At 40.3% G+C, this 19,759-nt stretch overlaps 1 protein-coding gene across 1 annotated transcript in view; it reads right to left on the reverse strand.

Moving 5' to 3' along the window:
* Positions 1–2,491: 2,491 nt before the first annotated feature.
* Positions 2,492–19,759, reverse strand: part of SYNJ2BP (synaptojanin 2 binding protein) — a 37,872-nt gene continuing 20,604 nt past the window's right edge. The window contains exons 2-4 of the mRNA XM_047863781.1: positions 19,015–19,151; positions 8,948–9,043; positions 2,492–6,965 (exon numbers count right to left, since the gene is read on the reverse strand). Coding sequence (XP_047719737.1) covers positions 6,825–6,965; positions 8,948–9,043; positions 19,015–19,151 — 374 coding nt within the window. The 3' untranslated portion in view covers positions 2,492–6,824. The remainder of the gene's footprint in view (positions 6,966–8,947; positions 9,044–19,014; positions 19,152–19,759) is intronic.

The raw sequence follows: 19,759 nt of genomic DNA on the forward strand, positions 1-19,759 counted from the left end.
TTTGTGGAGCTCTCACACTCAGGGTCATTTATACACATGCCCTAAACACCCCAAGGCCAGGTACCAGAAAACTAGGGAGAGCTCCTCTGCCACACAGGCCACTGCAGTTGTTCAAAGTAGCCAATCCTAACCCTATATATCTGGTCTTGCCCGTTCCTTCCCATGCCACCATTGTGAAGGTTCTTGTCCATACTTCCTCCCTTTCCCTCTGCCTTATGCCCAATGCTAGTACTTCCCTGTATGGTCCCCATGGCATGGTGTGTCCCCTTCTCTTGGGAACTGTGCGTAACGAACTATCTTTTCAATGTCAGCAGTCTCCTGATCTTCTGGTCTTACTATACCTCAATTACTCTATTAAAACTACCAACCCTTTCTGATTCCCCATCTTCTATCTGCACCCAAATAGGCTTCTAGCAAACACATTTTCCATGAAAAAGTTATTATTCATTCTTCTACATTCTTCATTATTACTCATTCTTATATATTACTTATTATATATATTTTTCCTCTTTAACACACAAGCCAAGAGCAATGTGATGGAGTATAAGGAGCACAGACAAAGTTCTGGTCTGGCTTCAAATCTTGACCCCGATCCCCCATACTGTGAAGAGCTCAATCTAGCCTATTGGAAGATGAGAGGCCATGTGAAGAATCAAGGCACCCTAGCCAATAGCCAGCACTAAACGCCAAAATAAGGCCATTCTGGACTACCTACTTCTGTTCCACCATCAGATGGATGAAGCTGCATGTGACCCAGGTGTTAGCAGAAGAAACACTCTGAAACCCACAGAATATCACTAAAATATTGTGTTAACCCACTAGGTTTTGCAGTGGTGTATTACGTAATTGACAACTGACATATCTTCTTAGCTCCTCAAGGGAGAAAAGCCATTCTGTACACACAACGATAGACTAGTCCTTGGACTTCAGGTCTGAACTTTGTTTAAGCCATGTGACAGAGCAATGATGACCAAGATAAACTGCCTTTTCTCTTCATACCAAGGTCAGCTACATGCAAAGTAACTTGGACCAAAGGTCAATATTCAGTTTTGACAAGTCCGTTCTCATTCTGTGGCACAAACCTATTTCTGCCTTCTACGTATCTTGTCAGGCTTTGGGGGAGTAGAGAGGGTGCAAATAAGATAGTAAATGTTGGTAACTGTATGTGCCCTTATCCTTATCTCCTGTATCAAAGCTAAGCCCAAACTGGTCATTTAGATTTCTTCCTTTCCTCTTTCCATTATTCTGTCAGAATGCTATGCTGTTAGAAAAATAAGGACGTATTTATTCAATAGCCTCCAGAATAATGTGGAAAAAATATTGTAAAGGTTCACTGACAAATGCAACAAGTTTTTGTTGAATGCCAATAGGGCTAGGCAGTTAGATCTACTTTTACTTCATTTGCTATACCTGGTATCAATAGCAAAGCTTAGGAGAGATTATCAGCTATTTTAATGGCTTCCTTTACACATTTAATCTCTGGTGATATTCCCTAGGGACTAGGGTTTCATGTCCATGTGTCTTCCATTCCAAGTTGCAACAGGGCATCTATTTGATCTGAGAAACTGACAGCTGTTCAGATCCAGGCATCATAAGATCAAAGTAGAAAGGAAGCAAAATAAGGTTCATAAGGAAAATAATCTTATAAGAACTAACATTTTAGCCTGTGGGTAAAATGCACATATATTCAGGAATAAGAAACTCGTATTCAAATCAGCATTGCAAATACAGAATTAAATTGGAATTCAATTCAGAAATCTATAAACTAGTAAGAAGGGTCATCCCATTTGCCTGTGATTGGTTAATAAATTTAATGATTACAGTAAATACAAAGTTCTTTTGTAAATGACTCTGTTAATGATTGTCTTGCATTTGAAAACACACTTCAGCCCTCTCCCCCTGAAAAAAGAACATGAACAGTATGGAAAACGTTTAGGAACAAGACCTAATGTTTGTATAACTTCTTTAGACACAGCAATACTTTCTTTATAATATAGGCTGATATGGTCCCAAGTGCATCAGGTAAGCAGACCAAGTGCTTTATAGTATGTGTGTGTATATATACACGTCAACATCAGGCAAGAGTCTATGGCAGTTAAGAACCTGGTTCCGATCAGAACAGAATTCCTTCAAATACTGTCCTCCTTCTGATCACAGTTGTCCTTTTGGATGTGAATGCTGGTCTCAAGATCTGCAGACAAAAGAGGAACAGCAAAAGGGGCCTATTCCAGGACAGTAACCAAGTCTAAACCCATTATAGGTAAGAGGTTGAGAGCTTCGTAACTTAATCACCTACTTCTAGATGATGTTAGCAAAATACTTTAACATCAAGATCCCCAACAAATACCCCCCCCACGATCAGATAATGAGCCATTTCAGCTTAGAGTGACTGTATCTTATTTATCTTTGTATCCACCACCTAGTGCACACTAGACGCTCACTTGTTGAGAGAAACAACTCTCATCCGTCTAAAGATAAATTCTGACTAAAATTGACTAGAGTAAAATCTTTATTGGCTCCACGTGAGATTACATGAATACCACTCCCCCTCCATACTTGACAGCCTAATGGTTATGTTCCGTTTCTTTACATATTCCGTTTAAATTGCTATTTACACAATAAAAACAATGTCCAACATCAAAACACACACACACTTCTCTAGTTTAAAACTACTGGAATTTGTTTTAGAAGAGCTTGTGTGATTGAATTTGATATTAGAGCTTTCACAGATGATTCTGTGGATCTCCCAGTTTTGCCCAATGGCCTGCAATACCCTTCAGCTGTCAGTTCTTCCCGTCTCTGTTCAAGGCCCAAAGACAGAAGATACAAGTGGACGGAGATAGAAAGGACATTGTCTATGTTCATGTAGTGGATACATTCAAGTCACAAATATGAGATGGAAAGGGCACTTCTACAATAGACGAAGTCTTTGATCTGACTTAGATCTCAGATCTGTCAGTTTCCTCTCTGAGCTTGGATTTTCTCATCTCTAAAATAGATTAATCCTAGAATCTTTCTGGTTCCCTTTTAGCTCTAATGTTCTATGATTTGGCTCTAATTTATTTACTAGCTGCACACACTGAATCACTAATAACATTTTGCTGGCCAGTCCTTAGCAAATCAGAAGCCACAGAATGCTCCACTTCTCATTCCACATCCACACTTGGGCAGAAGCTCACAGTTCGGCTCTAAAAGGCCCAAGTGAGGGGCGCCTGGGTGGCTCAGTCGGTTAAACATCCGACTTCAGCTCAGATCATGATCTCACAGTCCGTGAGTTTGAGCCCCGCGTCGGGCTCTGTGCTGACAGCTCGGGGCCTGGAGCCTGCTTCAGATTCTGTGTCTCCCTCTCTCTCTGCCCCTCACCTGCTCATGTGCTGTCTCTGTCTCAAAAATAAATAAAAACATAAAAAAAAAAAAAAAAGGCCCAAGTGAAATTCTCATTTTAGACTGGAGCAATGCCTGCATGTGATTTGACAATTCAAGTTATTTAAGAATTTAAATGCCACAGAGCATTGTTTACTGACACTGCATACTGGAATGACCTGATGAACTTTATTTTACTGCTGCCTGAGTCCCACCCCCAGAGATTCTATTGAGTTGGTCTAGGTGCATCCGGGAACCAGAATTTTAAAAGCTCTCCAGATGATTCTAGCCTAAGAAAAAGAGGACGACTATTGGCATAGAGCAGCGATTCTCAAAGTTCACGGTCAACCAGTCACCTGGAGGGATTGTTACAACACAGATTACTTAGTGCTGTACTGCTTCTGATTCAGCAGGTCTGGGATGAAGCCCAAGAATTTACTTTTCTAACAAGGTCCCCAGTGATGCTGATGTTTTGACACTTTGATAACCACTGCGAATAAGAAATATCACTGACAGTGGCATCCAATGTCCTGAGTTAAATCCTGATTCTACCACTACCACCTATGTAATCTTAGAAAAGTAATTTATTATCTTTCCTTTGGTGTCTTTTTAAACAATACTTAGATCTCAGAGTTGTGAGTCATAAACATACAGTGTACCAATCAGGATTTAGTACACTATCTAGCACAAAATATGGTAACAAGTATTAATTTCCTTTTCTATTGTACATGGCTAGATGGTGTGAATAATTAAGTTAAATCAATAGCACAGATTAAAACTTGGCAGGAAAAGAAAACAGAGACAGTGGAAGCAAATGATGTCTTATTAAAATTATTCATATAAGATGATAAATACAGAAGAGTTTTAAGTATATTGTCTTAAAATACTTTCATTCAATTTTTAAAACTTGTACATAGTAATTTAGGTAGCAGGAATATTAGACACAATCTATAAAGTGAAAGATCTATATAGATCATGAATTTTTTAAATGACCTACAATGGACTTCAATACTTCATCCAGAATAAAAGTTTTCTAGAGAATCAGGAAAGTTGAATGGCATACTTGCCTAAAACTTGAATCATGCCTAAAACTTGGATCTTTTAATGCTGTTTAATTCCAGAAAAAAACTAAATTATTAAAGTGCATAAGAATCCCTATTATTAGACAAAGCAAAACTTCTACCAACAAGGGGATAAGTGTCCTATTTATTTTGAATGTCTCAAGGTCCTCTCAAGAGTTGATGTCCAAACCCTGAGATGAGTCCCAGGAGGTAAGCAGGCCCTTTGCGGAAGCTTCTGCACCAGCCTCCAAACACAGGGCGGGCATCCAGCGTGGTGCCTCCACAGCAGGACTGGTTGAGGTGAGAACTGGAATACCGTCCGTGCTCTCTGTGGGCCCTACAGGTACAGTCGTCTAAGTGAGTCTCAAAGGTACTGAACAGTTCAGGTGTAAGAGACTAAGTCCTACTGCGATTGTTTAAAGCAAGTTTCTCCTTAGAGCAATGGTTGGCCCAGAGGAAAGGTCTTACTAAGGTTTTTATTTTTAAAAGCCTTCCCTTTACACTCTGGCCTGATGTCATTATGTGACAGCTTTCTTTTTTGGAATTCCTGAAAAAAAAAAAAAAGTGATGGCTGCCTGCACATCTCTGTTGCTACATCATGTTCTGAGTTTCTTTTTCCATTTATTGTTTTCAACTGTTACTTAACCTGATGATATACTTTTAACTTCTCATCTATTTATGAATTGCCTTAATTAGACTGTGAGCTCCTCAAGGGTCCTCAATTTGTCCCCTTTCTCCAGGGAACTTTCCCAAGTGTTTTGAGTCTCAGGAACTGTTCCCTTTTGCTGTCTGCAGTATAAATTTGACATTCTTTGTACAAGTGTCTTAACAAAGCTGGTATCCAACCAACAAGTGTAAAATATTGACTAGATTATCCACGCTAAAAGTCGACACGGCTGGTTGCCTCAGGGCAGGTGTTCACACTATTGCTGTCGGGATCATGTAAGGCCTGTAGCTGATAGCCAGTATATCTGGAGGGCGGAAATGATTTCTTTTTAAGCTAGAGAATCTGTCTTGGTTCAGCTCTCCTTAGTTAGGGCCTTAAAACCAACATTCAGTAGCACATGAATGGACTGGTTCCTATCTCATTAATGTCTTTGGTATTCCTGAGCATCCATTCATCCATCTCCTTCTCTCAAGGTCTCCCCATGAAACATCCACCAAACTTCCCTGTCCACTAAGATAAATCTCTTTTCTTCCCCTTCCCTGCAAAATGGTTTGTTCATTAAAAGCCACAGCCGGTGTTCAGATCCTCTCAAAACTACCTGTGATCCGAACCCTCTCAACTGAGTTGTAAGCAGAGCTGCTTCATGCCTGTCCTGACAGAGAGCGGCTCCATCACTCAGAATTTGCCTATTTCTAGAGACCAAAAGTCTGTTAGATGGCCTGAGAGGGTTCAGGTGCCACCTGGGAGGCACCGTCCTTTTGCCTTTTAGAGTTTTCTCACTGGTTTGGTTTGGCCCCATCACTATAGCTCTGACCACAATCATGCCAGCTGATCCTTTAACAGGACTGTGAGGTACCAAAAAGGTCCCTAGGGCAGCCCAGAGACCAGTCAGATTTATCTTTGCATTTCAAAGGTTGGGGAACAGACTGACTTACATGAAGCTGGATTATGGCATTTTACCTCCACTCCACCACAGCTATTGTAAGAAGAAATATTGTTCTAAGATTTCTGATTAGTTGGTTTGGTCTTTTCTTTTTCTTTTTGGGCATCTTTGTAAGGCTCACTCCCTCAACTTCTGCTATGCATCGCATTCTTCCATTTAGAACATCCCTTATAACAGAAACCTGAAACCACAGAGCCGCTTTCCACTTCTTTAATTCTCCACGAGGCATCACTATTGTACTGTCATATATGGATGTGTATGTGTGTGTGTGCGTGTGTGTGTGTGCATTTGCTTTTTTGAAAAAGCAAAAATGCTCTCCTCACCATCCTGTGTTTGATATAGGCACCCAAGTATGTAGTTAGAAATTAAATAAAGGCCACAAAAACTTCCCAAGGAAGATCATTAAGGAGAAAAATCCTCTCTTCTCTTGCAGCACACAGCTGGCCTTTGAGGCATGCCAGCTAAGGAACAGGCATCACCCGTGCTGATGGGAAGACTGGACCTTTCCCTCTTTGGGTTGTAGCTGAACTTCTATTGGTGGTCCTAGCAAAACAGATTAACTCCCCATTTGTTCCAAGCCAAGTCTTGTCTTCAAACAATGCCTTCACTCTCCCCTTAGAATATAAGGACTTGGAGATTTGGGTGGCGAGGTCCTGGCTAGGTAGCAGTCTCTTAAAATGATGTGTTGGCTACGCAGAGAGGGAAGGATATGGGAGAATGGCAGGGGAGGAGGGTGAGAGGGAGAGAGAAATGTATCTTCTATTGGGAGCACTGGAAGACAGCAAGCTTTTCAAAGTCGTTGCCGGTATCTCATGAAGGCCCATGCTGCTACCATGGCGAGGGCAAACACTGGGACCAGCACCAGAGCTATGGGGATACCACTCGGCTCCCCTTCACTTCGATGTCCTATAGGCCCATTCTGCACCTGTAACTGGAAGGAAAAGAAAAACATTACTCTAGTGACCAATGTGTGTTTACCCCAACTGAAATGTCCACGCTGACACATGACCCGGGTCCAGACCACCCAAAGCTGTAACCTCCAAGAACTATCTAGCGGGAGCCCTCTCTGTTTGTTCCAGATTGACACATCAGCGTCATCAATTCTCTGGAAATAAGTCTGATGGGGAGGTGTTTAACCTTGCTGTGCTACTGGCCTAAAAGGATCCGAAGGTAAGCAGATAACCTCTTTCTGTTTCTGTACTGCCTCCACCAAGCTCTATGTCTATCATATTAGGACAATGAAGACATGAGCTGAAGCCTATTGATCCTGTGGGAAGCTAGAAATTATTGGGCGGGGGCAGGGAGTGTCGACCTTCCTAGAAATGTTTACTTAGAAAGATTGCCAGTCATCAGAAAACAGTAAGAGCAGATCTGAGCAATGTTAACACAGGTACGGTGCCATTTTGGGAAATACTTTGCAATTCCCAAAAGGCACCCACTCCCTCCTAATATAGGGTCATGTCCTTCATCTCTACTTTCTAGCACTGGGCACAGTAAAGATGAAATTTATATGAAACAGAAGTAAAAGACTCGGAGGGAAATAAGGAAAAAGAAAAAATCATATCCAAGTGGTAATAACCTTCCACTGCCTAGGCATTCCCTTTTGAGGCTGGTGGCCTTTCTTAATATTAACTTTTAATAGCTAACTTGCAATTATGAGTCATAATACCATCTTGTTTCAGTTCAATGGTATCGACCTCCTCATTGCAACCAGTGAAAAGTCTGACCATTCCATCTGAAAGGCAACACCGCACAAACTACCTTTTCTATCCTCTCTCCCACCTACCTCTACATCTTTCACTCATTTCCTGTTGAGATTTCCTGAGAAGGCATGCCAATAGTAAGATATGGTTTTTAGGGCTAGGCCAATTCTCTGACCAGAAATTTTATCAGGAGTTATTTATGGATGGTTCCTAAAATGTGAACTTTGAAAATCATTTCCCACATGCCTTCAAAAACACTAATCATACCTGAAGTGTATACCTGTGTTCGTTACTTGCCTTTATCTATTGCACAAAGCCTTCCATGCTTTAGAAACAGAAGAGCCAAGGCAGAAACAGCTGATTACCAATATTGTCACTTATGGATCTGTTTTCGAATCCAACACATGCAGATTCTGCTTGCAACCATGGCTGTTTTCTCAAGTGTCTTTCATGCCTAGCCCCTTCCAATTTTGTACTATCTCCTGTTAGGCCCTTCTTCACCCTCTGAAGCCTCACTCAAGAGCTGAGTGAGGCAGGACATCATTAATTTAAGAGGGAGTAACTTTAAAGGCACACTGAACCTATGCTGTAAACGCACTCTGAAGTCCTTGGTGCTATGGAAAGAATTAGGTCTACCTGGCTTCTCCACCCATCATCCAAATTATAAAACACTAGAAACTAAGACGTGGATGCAGGGACAGGTGCTGCTTTGATGAAACTCTGAAATCCATTTCCTTTTTCCTGGAGTTCCCCTTTGAGCATTATAGCTTTGGTCAACAGTGTCATCAAGATGGTAAGAAATGGGGTTCATGGTAGTGATAGGGAAAAGCACATAGTGGGTATCAAAAAATCCACCATCTTTCGTTTACACTTTGAGTTTCCTTAATAAGTATGTTCAAGGGCAGACATAGGCTTCCCTCCCTACTAAAAATAAAACTGATGCTGGTTGTATTTTTCCCCATTTATTTAAATTTTGTTGTCACGCTTCATATTTAAGGCACGTCACCTTGAAGCCAGGACCTAGGCTGCAAGCATACTGTTTGAATTTCCTATCATGATAAGCAGAAGTCCCTGCAGACCCCTGCCTGTGCCAGAGAAGCTCTTTAAAAAAGTGAGAATGGGAGGGAGAAAAAAAGCCAAACGCACTACCGAAGAGGCTTTATTCCCACAAAAGCCTGGTGCCAGCTCACTGGCTGCAAATAACACCTACCCTGTGCTGTACTCTTAGGGACACAGCATAGCCTGCGTTACGAAAGAGGTCTACAGCATCCTGGTGCAGCAAGTTCTTTAGGTCTTGGCCATTTACCTGTCAAAAACAGCAAGAAAAGTAGTAAGAGAGGGAGAATGTGAATTTTCCTAAGTCAAAGATTTACATTCATGTGACTGGACATTTAAAAAACTACAGAGCAAATTCCAAGGGCTAGGAGAATGGGAATGTTACGTAGAACTCAGAGTAACTTTTGTCATTTTTAAAGCTATGTTTTCCTAGAACTGAGGTTCCATGGGCCATGTGAAGAGCACCAAGGTTAAAAAAAAAAAAAGTCTCTCCTTCACCTTAGCTCTTACTGCCTGTCTCATTTTGACACTTGGGTTTCTGTTACAGTATTTGTGTGTCTTCCATGAGCATCAGCCTGCTTCCCTACAGCCGACATGGTCTTCCGAGTTATCCTCTATCCTTTATATTCCTAATCCTTGGCATTGCCAGTGTCAACTCCAGAAATATAACTTGATGAAACTCCACAAATGTAACTCTACGAAACAAACCTACTAGCCCATTTTATTGGTCTTGTTCAATTGTGAACAATTTCCCTTGATTCCATGAATACTCCCATCCTTCTCCAATTTACTAATTTTACACTATTTCTTTGATGATATAAAGTCCTAAAAAATGTTTCAGTGTAGGTCAGTCCTACCATTTAGAGGTGAGAGGTGACCGGTGGTAGTAATACTTTTTAGCGTCAGGAGTGACAGTGTCCACAAGTGACATCTATCCTATGCTGTACTCAGTGACACAGCATAGCCCACTCTACGCAAGATTTACACATCTTTGGTACATGTTGGTGTCTGCAACAGCAACAGCACCAAGAACGCTTAATGTATTTACTTGGTAGGTTCTGTGCTGTATGCTTCACATATACTACGTAATGTACTTCTCACAATAATCCTATGAGGTAGACACCGTTTTTATCTTGTCTTCACAATGAAGAAACTCTACCCTAAGTCATAGTAGGTATAGGAGCTAGGGCTAGTGTTTTTAAATACTGGAAGGTTAAAGTGCCCTTGCAATTTACTGTTCCTTCTGTGCTATTATTCTTCCACCTTGACTATTCTATTCCACCTTGACTATTCTTTTTTTGTTCATTTATTTTGAGAGAGAGAGACAGAGAGATAGCACTAGTAGGGGAGGGGCAGAGAGACAGAGAGGGAGAGAAAGAATCCCAAGCTTTACTGCATCCTTACCCATCTAGGAGTTCTTGCTGTCAGCAAGGAGCCTGATGTGAGCCTTGATCCCATTAACCATGAGATCATGACCTGAGCTGAAATCAAGTGCTTTGTTGAAATAACAGCACTTGCTGTTGGTTAAGAGTTGGACACTTAACCAACTATTGTCAGCTGAAGCTCAAGCCATTGACTTATTCAAGCCTCTCAACTTGTTACTATCTTCCTTCTCCAAGAGGTTCTCCATACAATCCCCTGCCAATGCCCTTGGTGAATTAATCTAACTAACAACACTTTGGTGTTACAGACTGTCTACCTTTCCATATTAACAGTTTCCTGCTCTATTCCACTTTAGCCACCAACTGGCGTATGCCTTTGACTTCAGCAATGGTCATGCTTCAGCTCCAATATCTCAAACTCCCGGACCACAATTTATACTCCTTTCACACTTCATATTCCTCTACTCAATGTGCTCATTATCCTCATCAAAATCTTTTAACCTTTTTAGGCTTTACTTGCATCCTTACCCATCTAGGAGTTCTTGCTGTTATTTCAACAAAGCACTTGGTAAACTATTCGAATCCCTAGCCCCTATGATCTTCTGCCATCTTTCCAGACCTGTACAACACACTGCATTTACTTTCCTTGTCCTAAGTTTAATGTTCCTGGGGAAAAATACACACACACACTTTCCAGCACAGATCCATGCTGGCTGACATTTGCTATATCCTCATGACCTCTCTACTAACCTGGTGAAACCCCTAATGAATTCCCAGCGGCAGCTGTTCCAGACCATTCCTACCATCAAACCCCAACTCCAACCCCATCTCTTCTCTCTGCAGATTCCTTTGCCTTATCTTTCTTGAGAATATGGATAACTTTCTACACACTCTCCATTTTCTTTCCTCCTCGTTCCAAGTTTCATGACAGCCTCCCACTGCTGCTTTGCCCTTCTTTCTGAACTAGATGTTTCCTTTACCAAGGCTAAGCTATTCCCTAGTGCTCTTGGTCATATCCCTTCTAGCCTTCTTACAGAACTTAAGTGGTCCCTTGCTCCTCTTGATTCCTTTATTATTGCTCTTGGCTCCTTCTCAACTAAAATTATCCTCATTTACACAGAAAACAATATAAATATTTCTTGAACCCACTATCACCCTCTTCCCATCTTTTCTCCTCTTCCTTTCATTGCAAACTTCGTTTGAAAGCACTATCCTCCACTTCTTCAGCAGCCATTCACTCTTTATTCCCTGGTACTGTCGTAATATAAGGTGGGAGGAAAGCATATGCTGTCCTGCAGCTCAGCAGTGACTTCCCATTACCAAATCCTACAGCCCTTCCTGTCTTCAGACCTCCTCCCTTTTGCAGTTCTCTCCAATCTCAGCTTATGCATACGTAGCTCTCCTAGTTCTTGAATGATTCCTTTCCTGATGCCTCTTCCCTTCCTTCCTCTTTAAGGCGAGTAAATATTCCTCCATGTCAGTAGTCCTCTGTCTTCTGAACTTCTCTGCCATGATGACCTTTCACAATTTCACCTGTAATCTGCAACACAACTCCCAAATGTTTATCCTTATTCCTACTTCTGGATTTGCCAGTTTCTTGTTGGGTGCCTGAACCCAAATATTCTGTTAGATCCCAATCAATATATCCAACGCCTCCTTTTTTACTTCCCACAAAACCAGACTATCCCAACTTCCCTCTTCTTGCTACTACCATTCCTTCAGACTAAAACTCTGATAATATTTTTAAACTCCACTCTTTGTCAATCTTCACATACAACAGACTATCAAATCCTATAGCCTAACATAGTATAATTCCTCGTACATGATTTTCTTTGAATTGCCTCTCTCTTTAGGCTGTGGATGCTTTCAGATGAACTATCATGATCACCTTCTCTCTGATTCATTTTCCTCTAGGCCCTCCCCCACTCTAACCTATTCAAACACTATGTCTCCAGATCAATCCTCCTAAAGTACAATCCTATGTATACCACTTTACTGCTTAAAAACAAAAACAAAACTGAGGCAGGGAGAATGACTGATTTTTCATTCTGGTATGCAAAGTCCTCCAGGAAATGGCTCCAACCCACATTCCCAGTTTAATCTCACGTGATTCCTTTTCATAACTGTGCTCTAAGTCATATAACTCACTGTCCCTAGGACATAAAACATATATTCTTACCTTCATACCTGTGCCCTAGCTATTTCCACCATCTGAATACACTTCCCTTTTTAAAAATTCTATGTACCTAACAAGATCAGTCTTGCTATCTATAATGTAGAAGTGAATATAGTTTTCTAGTTGATGGACTTTAATTTCATGCTACAAAGCCACCTTCTGATTAGTGTTGTTTTTTTTTTTTTTTTTTTTTTTTTGGTAGCCATGCCACAGGGAAAGAACTTCAGGAGTCCTAGAACCATCACAATGAATTCTCAACAACTCAACTTTCCAGTTAATTCCTGAGGGAGAGAATAGGTGTGAGACTGCTGATTATACTGAGAAGGCTCCTGTAACTAATCTACCCCATGTGATAACTGTATTTTTCATTGTAAGGAAATAAGTGTTTTCTCTTAGAGACAAATAATGAAGCAGTCATGTCAACAAATGCCAAAGATACCAGAGCTCAGTATGAGAGCCAAGTTTCATAATGACATGAACGCAAGTGGGAGAACTGAGTCACTACAAGACATGCGATGGCAGGAGTACTAAGGTCAAAGTCATCTTTGCAATCACAGCCAACACTAATTGCTAGGAATCACTCCATATTTATCATCATGTCTGGAGAGGTCTCTTCATTTTACATGTACTAACCTATTTAGTCTTCGCGATGATTCCATGAGTTAGGAACCCCCCATGTTATAGATGAAAAACTTGAAAGGCTATGCAGCTTGTCCACAGGCATAAAGAATGGAAGCAGCAAAGCCAGGACTCAAATAGCCTGGCCGCAAAACCTTCACTTTAAAATGCAAAACCATACGGGTGCCTGGATGGCTCAGTTGGTTAAGCAGCCCACTTCGGCTCAGGTCATGATCTCGCAGGTTCGTGGGTTCGAGCCCCGCTTTGGGCTCTGTGCTGACAGCTCAGAGTCTGGAGCCTGCTTTGGATTCTGTGTCTCCCTCTCTCTCTTTCTCTGCCCCTCCCCCACTCCTGTTCTCTCAAAAATAAAAAAACAACAACACGAAACCATAGAAGTTTACATCGTAAGTAAGGATTTGATTTCAGGAACATATCACTATCCATCATATTGGTGTTGTTCACTGAATTTTTACTGGTTTTACAGTTTCATTTGTTTCAAATGTTATACATTTAAAAATTTTTAGTTGTATAAAATATAAGTTGTTTATATATTTTCATTCATGTGCATATATTGAAGCAGCATTAAAATTTAAGAAGCTAAAATTTAGTCAAGTGCCACTTCATTGACAAGACCTTTCCAAAGAATTCTAGTGTGAGTGATTTACTTTTCTGTATCTCCATACTATTTAGTGATCTTAAAGCTCAAAGCGAACTCTGTCCTATATCACATCACTTTACATTGTACTGTAAATAACTTGGAAAGGCTGTATTGCAAAACTCATCATTATAACTCCTGTTATATCTAAAGAGTACTTTGAACAACACTTGAGTAGAATAAATGTTACGTGATCTCCTGAGGTTTGCTCATAGACTGCACCCTGTAAGAGCCCGACTGACCTATTATCAGTATTATACAATGCTGAAAGGCCTGGACTCTGACAGCAGCTTTATCTGCCAGTGACTCAGTGTGTAACCTTGGTCCTCACCTGAGCCTCCTTCTGCCAATGGGGAAAAAAGACATTGGTAATATCAGGCAAAAGAAGGTGCTAGACAGGGCACACGCCAATTATACCAATTATGCCTTTCAACTCTCCTAGTTAAGCCTAAAGGTATTCTAATATAAAAGGACACTTACTCTAATTACTTAAAAAAACAAAACAAAACCCACGGGGGCGCCTGGGTGGCTCAGTTAGTTAAGCATCTGACTCTTGATTTTGGCTCAGGTCATGGTCTCGTGGTTTCGTGGTTTTGAGGCCCACTCTGTGCACTGACTGCATATGGAGCCTGCTTAGGATTCTCCTCTCTCCACCCCTCCTCTGCTTGTACTCTCTCTGCCTCTCTCAAAATAAATAAATAAACTAAAAAAAACAAAAAAACAAAAACCAAACAAGAGGCTTTTAGACATTCCAAGGGAATTTCTTTTTTAAACCATTTCTTATCCTCAAGGTAAAACATCCCCATAAAACAAATTATGATTCTTTGTCTCATGACAAGGCCACCTCTAATCCAAAGCCAAACTGGCTTTCCAAAATCTGCCTCCTCTAAGCATTTTTAGATTCTACCTCATACTGACTAACCACCAAGTTCTGTAGATTTTACCCCTAAATGTATGTGGAGCTCACTCTTTGTCACCACCCATACTAATAAATGGAGGTTCTCGATATGTGATCCCAGAACCAGCAGCATTAGCATTCACTTGGGAACTTAAAAGTTAAAAGCAATCCATGCTTTCACAAGCCATCCACGTGATTCTGAGTTTGAGTTAATTCTAATCTAAACTAACTGAAACAAACTTTAGTGGTCTCTACATCCAGCCTACTTACCCTATTTAATACATATGCTGTGCATACACAGGTTTCATCAGTGATTTTCCATTTACCAAAGTAGTGATTTTCAAATATGAGTCTATTGACCCATCACAGAAGATAGTGAGGTCAATCCAGTGGGTCAAGAGCAGTATTTAACTTTAAAAAAGTGAAATTAGAAGAAAACATAACAGAATGTATCACATATAGAAGAGATATTATTTTCTTAAACTTTGCTTCAATTATGTCTGTATGCATGTGCATGTGTATTACCTACTATATAGGTCATAACGTGAAACGTTTCAATAGCACTTGCCTACAGTAATGCCGCTCAGAATTTATTCACATTTTTTATTCATACCCCAGGGATCGTGTTATAATGAAGATTTTGATTCCAGTAAGTCTGGGAGGGTTTCTGAGACTGCATTTCTAATAAGATCGCAAGTAATGGCCAGATGGTCCATGGATCTCACTTTTAGTACCAAGCTACTCAACCAAGAAACCTAGAACATTGCTAAACTTGCTACTTCAGCTTCCTTAACTCATGGCATAGTTTTATTGAACTTGAGATATGGCAGATTTGCAACATGCGAGAAAATTTTGCTGACTGAATATTCAGAGAACTATAATGGTGGTATTCTAGTTAACATATAGGGAAACATACATGTTTTTCCCTTTAACTATAGTTGTTAGCAGTCTTCAAAATGGAGTTTCCTATTTTCTGTCTTAGGAAATTAATAAACTGAGTTAAATTTAGTTTTCTTTGATGATTAAAAATTTTGAATAGCCTGAAAAAATTTTTTTGAATTGCCTCAAGAGCTCTAACTATAGAATAATATCAATATAAATGTATAAAATGTAGAGAAGAAATGGACTCAATTTAATAAGCATTGACTTCTGATTATACTCTGGATATTTTAATTTCTTGCCAAGATCCTGAAATGAACTTTCAGTCACCAAATTAAGAATTATATTTGACAAGAACAAGAAATGGAGCTGACTAGTGGCTCAATCTGTGTGTACCATTTTGTTATACAAGGGGTTTGGTCAAAATGGAATATTCATTTATTCAATGCAAAACTCAGCCACATCACCTTGAACTCCTGAGCTTCATAAAAATGTAGAGTTGGCCAAGGACTGACTATTCTTGACTATCCACCTCCCTTCATTGAGGCAGACACACAAGGAAAATAAACCTAGGCAGTTTAATTTTTTTCAGAAAAATAAAATTTCCCCAGGTTCCCTGGTAACCTATACAAATATTAAATCACCCTCACTATCACATGCACAAAATAAACTTTGGTGAGGAATCTCCATCTCCAGCCCTCATGTCAACCTCAGCTCTATTCCATCGGTAATATGTTTTTGTTTCATGGTGGTCAGATGCAATAGGGCCTTAAATTGCATGGTAAGTCATGCAATTATTTAATATTCCTTGAAAAACATGGGCATAATCTGGGGAGAAATGGAAAGATTGAATTGTTAATAATAATTCATAGGAAACCTAGATCCCTTAATGATACTTCTATTAGTTATCCAAAATGAATGTGCTAAGGAAGTGACTCCAAAGCCAGTAATCGGGTACTTAAGTACATCAAAGGGATAAAGTGAGTTACACAGGAGACATAACCATTTAGTGGTTAATGCCTAACAAGTTAACCTAAGGACAGAAAGGGGATAAGATGGTGAGGCAACAGAAGCTTATTTCTTAAGGAACAGGGTCTAGAAAGAAGAATTTTGGAGCAAACTCCTGGAAGGGAAACTGGAGTCAAATAAGATAGCCCCAGAAAGAACAGAGAAGGGTGCCTGGGTGGCTCAGTCGGCTAAGTGTCCAACTTCAGCTCAGGTCATGAGTTTGTGAGATCAAGCCCTGTGTCAGGCTCTATGCTGACAGCTCAGAGCCTGGAGCCTGCTTCGGAGTCTATGTCTCCCTCTCTCTGCCCCTCTCCCGCTCACGTTCTGTCTCCCTTTCTCTCAAAAATTAACATAAAGAAATTTAAAAAAAGAAAAAAGAATGGAGAGAATATACTGGCCTTGTCCTCCTGTACATGCTTTTTCTCTTTCTCAGCTTTCCTTTATTTCTCTCCATATCTGTCTTAAAATTTTGCCTTTTCTTTGCTGGGCATTTCCTCCCTCTTTTCTTTGCCATGTCTTAACTGGCCAAAACATAAACTTGAATCATTCTTTGTTATGTGTCTTACAGATATTTGTTTAATACTTAATATCTTTTATAGATCTTTGTAATATTTCTCATATTTCTTTTACTTTGATAAAGTAAAATCCTCCTTGCTATAAATTTTAAAAAGAAGCGAGTTGAGTTTTTTCGACATCTACTTTTTCTTTTCATGGACATTTATCTCCTACCATACCCTTTTAAAAAACTCGAGCGGACCTTCCAGTAATTTCTTTTCTCCGTGAGGCAATGACCCACATAAGTAAGGCCCCTCATCTCAGCTTATGTCTAATAAATTCTCTCATAGTGAGCTTTATGTCCTTTTTCCCCCTAATTCTATCCCTTATATTCAGTTTTTATATGAAACCATACATAAAATCTATTAATTCACATGCAACTTTCTGTTTAGGAGAACTAGTCTGAGCTCCTCATTTACCTCTTAGGAAGCAGTACAGTATACTGATTAAGAGTAAAGGCTCCCGGGGCGCCTGGGTGGCGCAGTCGGTTAAGCGTCTGACTTCAGCCGGGTCACGATCTCGCGGTCCGTGAGTTCGAGCCCCGCGTCAGGCTCTGGGCTGATGGCTCAGAGCCTGGAGCCTGCTTCCGATTCTGTGTCTCCCTCTCTCTCTGCCCCTCCCCCGTTCATGCTCTGTCTCTCTCTGTCCCAAAAAAAATAAATAAACTAAAAAAAAAAATAAACTAAAAAAAAAAAAAAAAAAAAAAAGTAAAGGCTCCAAATTCAGACAGACCAGTTTTAGCCCTCTGCCACCTACTAGCTGTGTGACCTTGGGCGAGCGGCTTGACTTCACTAAGAACTCAGCTTCTTTAGCTGCAAAATAGTCATAATAAACGTATCCACCTCGTAGGATTACCACAATATTAAACAAATTTAAAGTTCTCAGCATATTGCTCAGCATATGGTGCTCAAAAACTAACCATTCTCATTCTTCAATAATCTATCTTTTACCAAACTTTTTTGAATAACATGGTTGTTCTCCCCTATACTTTTCAAATGTAACCCAGGCCCCAGTTTCCTGGAGACAATGTGGTAAATGGCACTTTAAAATGCACAGTTTCTAACTACATGCTATACCTTTAACAACTCACTCTCAAATTTTCCTTAATGTACCATTCAAGCTGATTTCATGTTTTTAGGATATCTTTCTCCAGGGAGCCATAGGAAATAATCTGCTTGTAAGCTTCTCAGGATCGTTTTGGGATAAAGGTATTTATCACTGTACCTCTCAAATTAATAAACAGGATCTAGCAGCTCAATGGACTGAAAAGAGGCAAAACAGTTGGTGAGAAGGACGAAAATAGGATGTTACCATCCATGACACTGTATTTATATTTTGGATCAGCCAACCTTTCTGGGCTTGCCTGGATTTCTCAACCTGTTCATCTGTTAAATATATATTGAACATTGTGCAAGGATACAAAAAATTTAAAAAGATCCAGTCCCTGCCCTTGAGGAACTTCTAGAACATTAAAAAAACAAAAACAAAAACCTAATGCTTACCATGTAGTGTCTTATTACAAAATACATAGCAGAGTGAAATGGGAGCATAGTGGACACATATCCAAATGAGAATGCATTCCAATTTCCAATTCTTAGTAACAGGTGAGAAAGGATCTGAGTCTAAAAAGGACACTTTAATTCCTACCTTCCTTTTTTGTCTCTTTGGAGTAAAGGAAGACACACATTAGTGTTTCAATTAACAAAAGGGAGGTGATAAAGTATAACTGAAGAAAGACAACAATTGTGGGTTTTAAGTCCTTTTCCCCCATATCGGTCCCTCACCCTCCCTGTTCCCTGTTTTTTCAATTTGGGTAAGTAGCTTCATATTCTGGACTTACAGGCCTTGCTATCAAGTGAGGTATTATCCTCCTTGCTCCATGGCAGGGCTGGAAAAGGTGATTGATCAAGGTCCCTCCCACCGAATTCTAGAATCCAGAAATTTCCAGATCCAAAAAGGCAGGCAGAAATCTTCCCAAAGAAGGGGCCAAGGGTAAGAACTGGGGTCTAGGGAGCAAGGAACAGTGAAGGAGGCCGAAGCCAGTTCTCACCGAGAGGATCTTATCACCCTCCTGGAGCCGCCCATCCAGGGCCGCAGCCCCATTCTCTTTGATGCGGCTGACGTAGATGCCACTGTCGTTGGAGACATACTGCTGATCTGTCCCACCGACGATGTTGAAGCCCAGCCCTGAGAAAATCATGGAGGAGTTGTGAAGGAGAGAGTAGCGAAGAAGAAAGGGATTAGAGAAGAAGAGGAAAAAGAAAGAGGAAAGGCCTACTGGGGAGGGGAGGCTGGCGAGTCAACTGTGACGTAACTAGTCAATAGACCCAGGCAAGGTCAATGAAAAGTATCATCAACAGAGGTCAACAGTACCCAGAGTTGCCCACTTAGACCAAGCTAGACTAAAAATACAAACAGGGTAATCAACATAGTTTGTTGAGTATGAAAAGAAAAATCTATACTAAACTCAGTTAAAGAATAATGGTGATTCTTGTAAGATGTGCTTCTGTTCACATCTGATTTTGATTCTGCTGGTGGCTTTCAGAGGACCCAATTCTCGACTTTCTCGATATTAATGTAACAGGGTAAGCAGTGTTCATGAGAAGAAGCCATGCATTTAACTAATTAGCAAATGAGCTTTTTTTTTTTTTTAATACTTATTTAAGTAATCTCTACACACAAAGTGGGGCCTGAACTCACAACCCAGAGATAAAGCATTGTGCATGTTGTTCTGACTGAGCCAGCCAGGTGCCCCTGAACTATTTTCAATTTAGTGGAGGAGAGATTCCTAACCA

Source organism: Prionailurus viverrinus, chromosome B3, assembly GCF_022837055.1.
Source record: "Prionailurus viverrinus isolate Anna chromosome B3, UM_Priviv_1.0, whole genome shotgun sequence".
NCBI classification, from domain to species: Eukaryota; Metazoa; Chordata; class Mammalia; order Carnivora; family Felidae; genus Prionailurus; species Prionailurus viverrinus.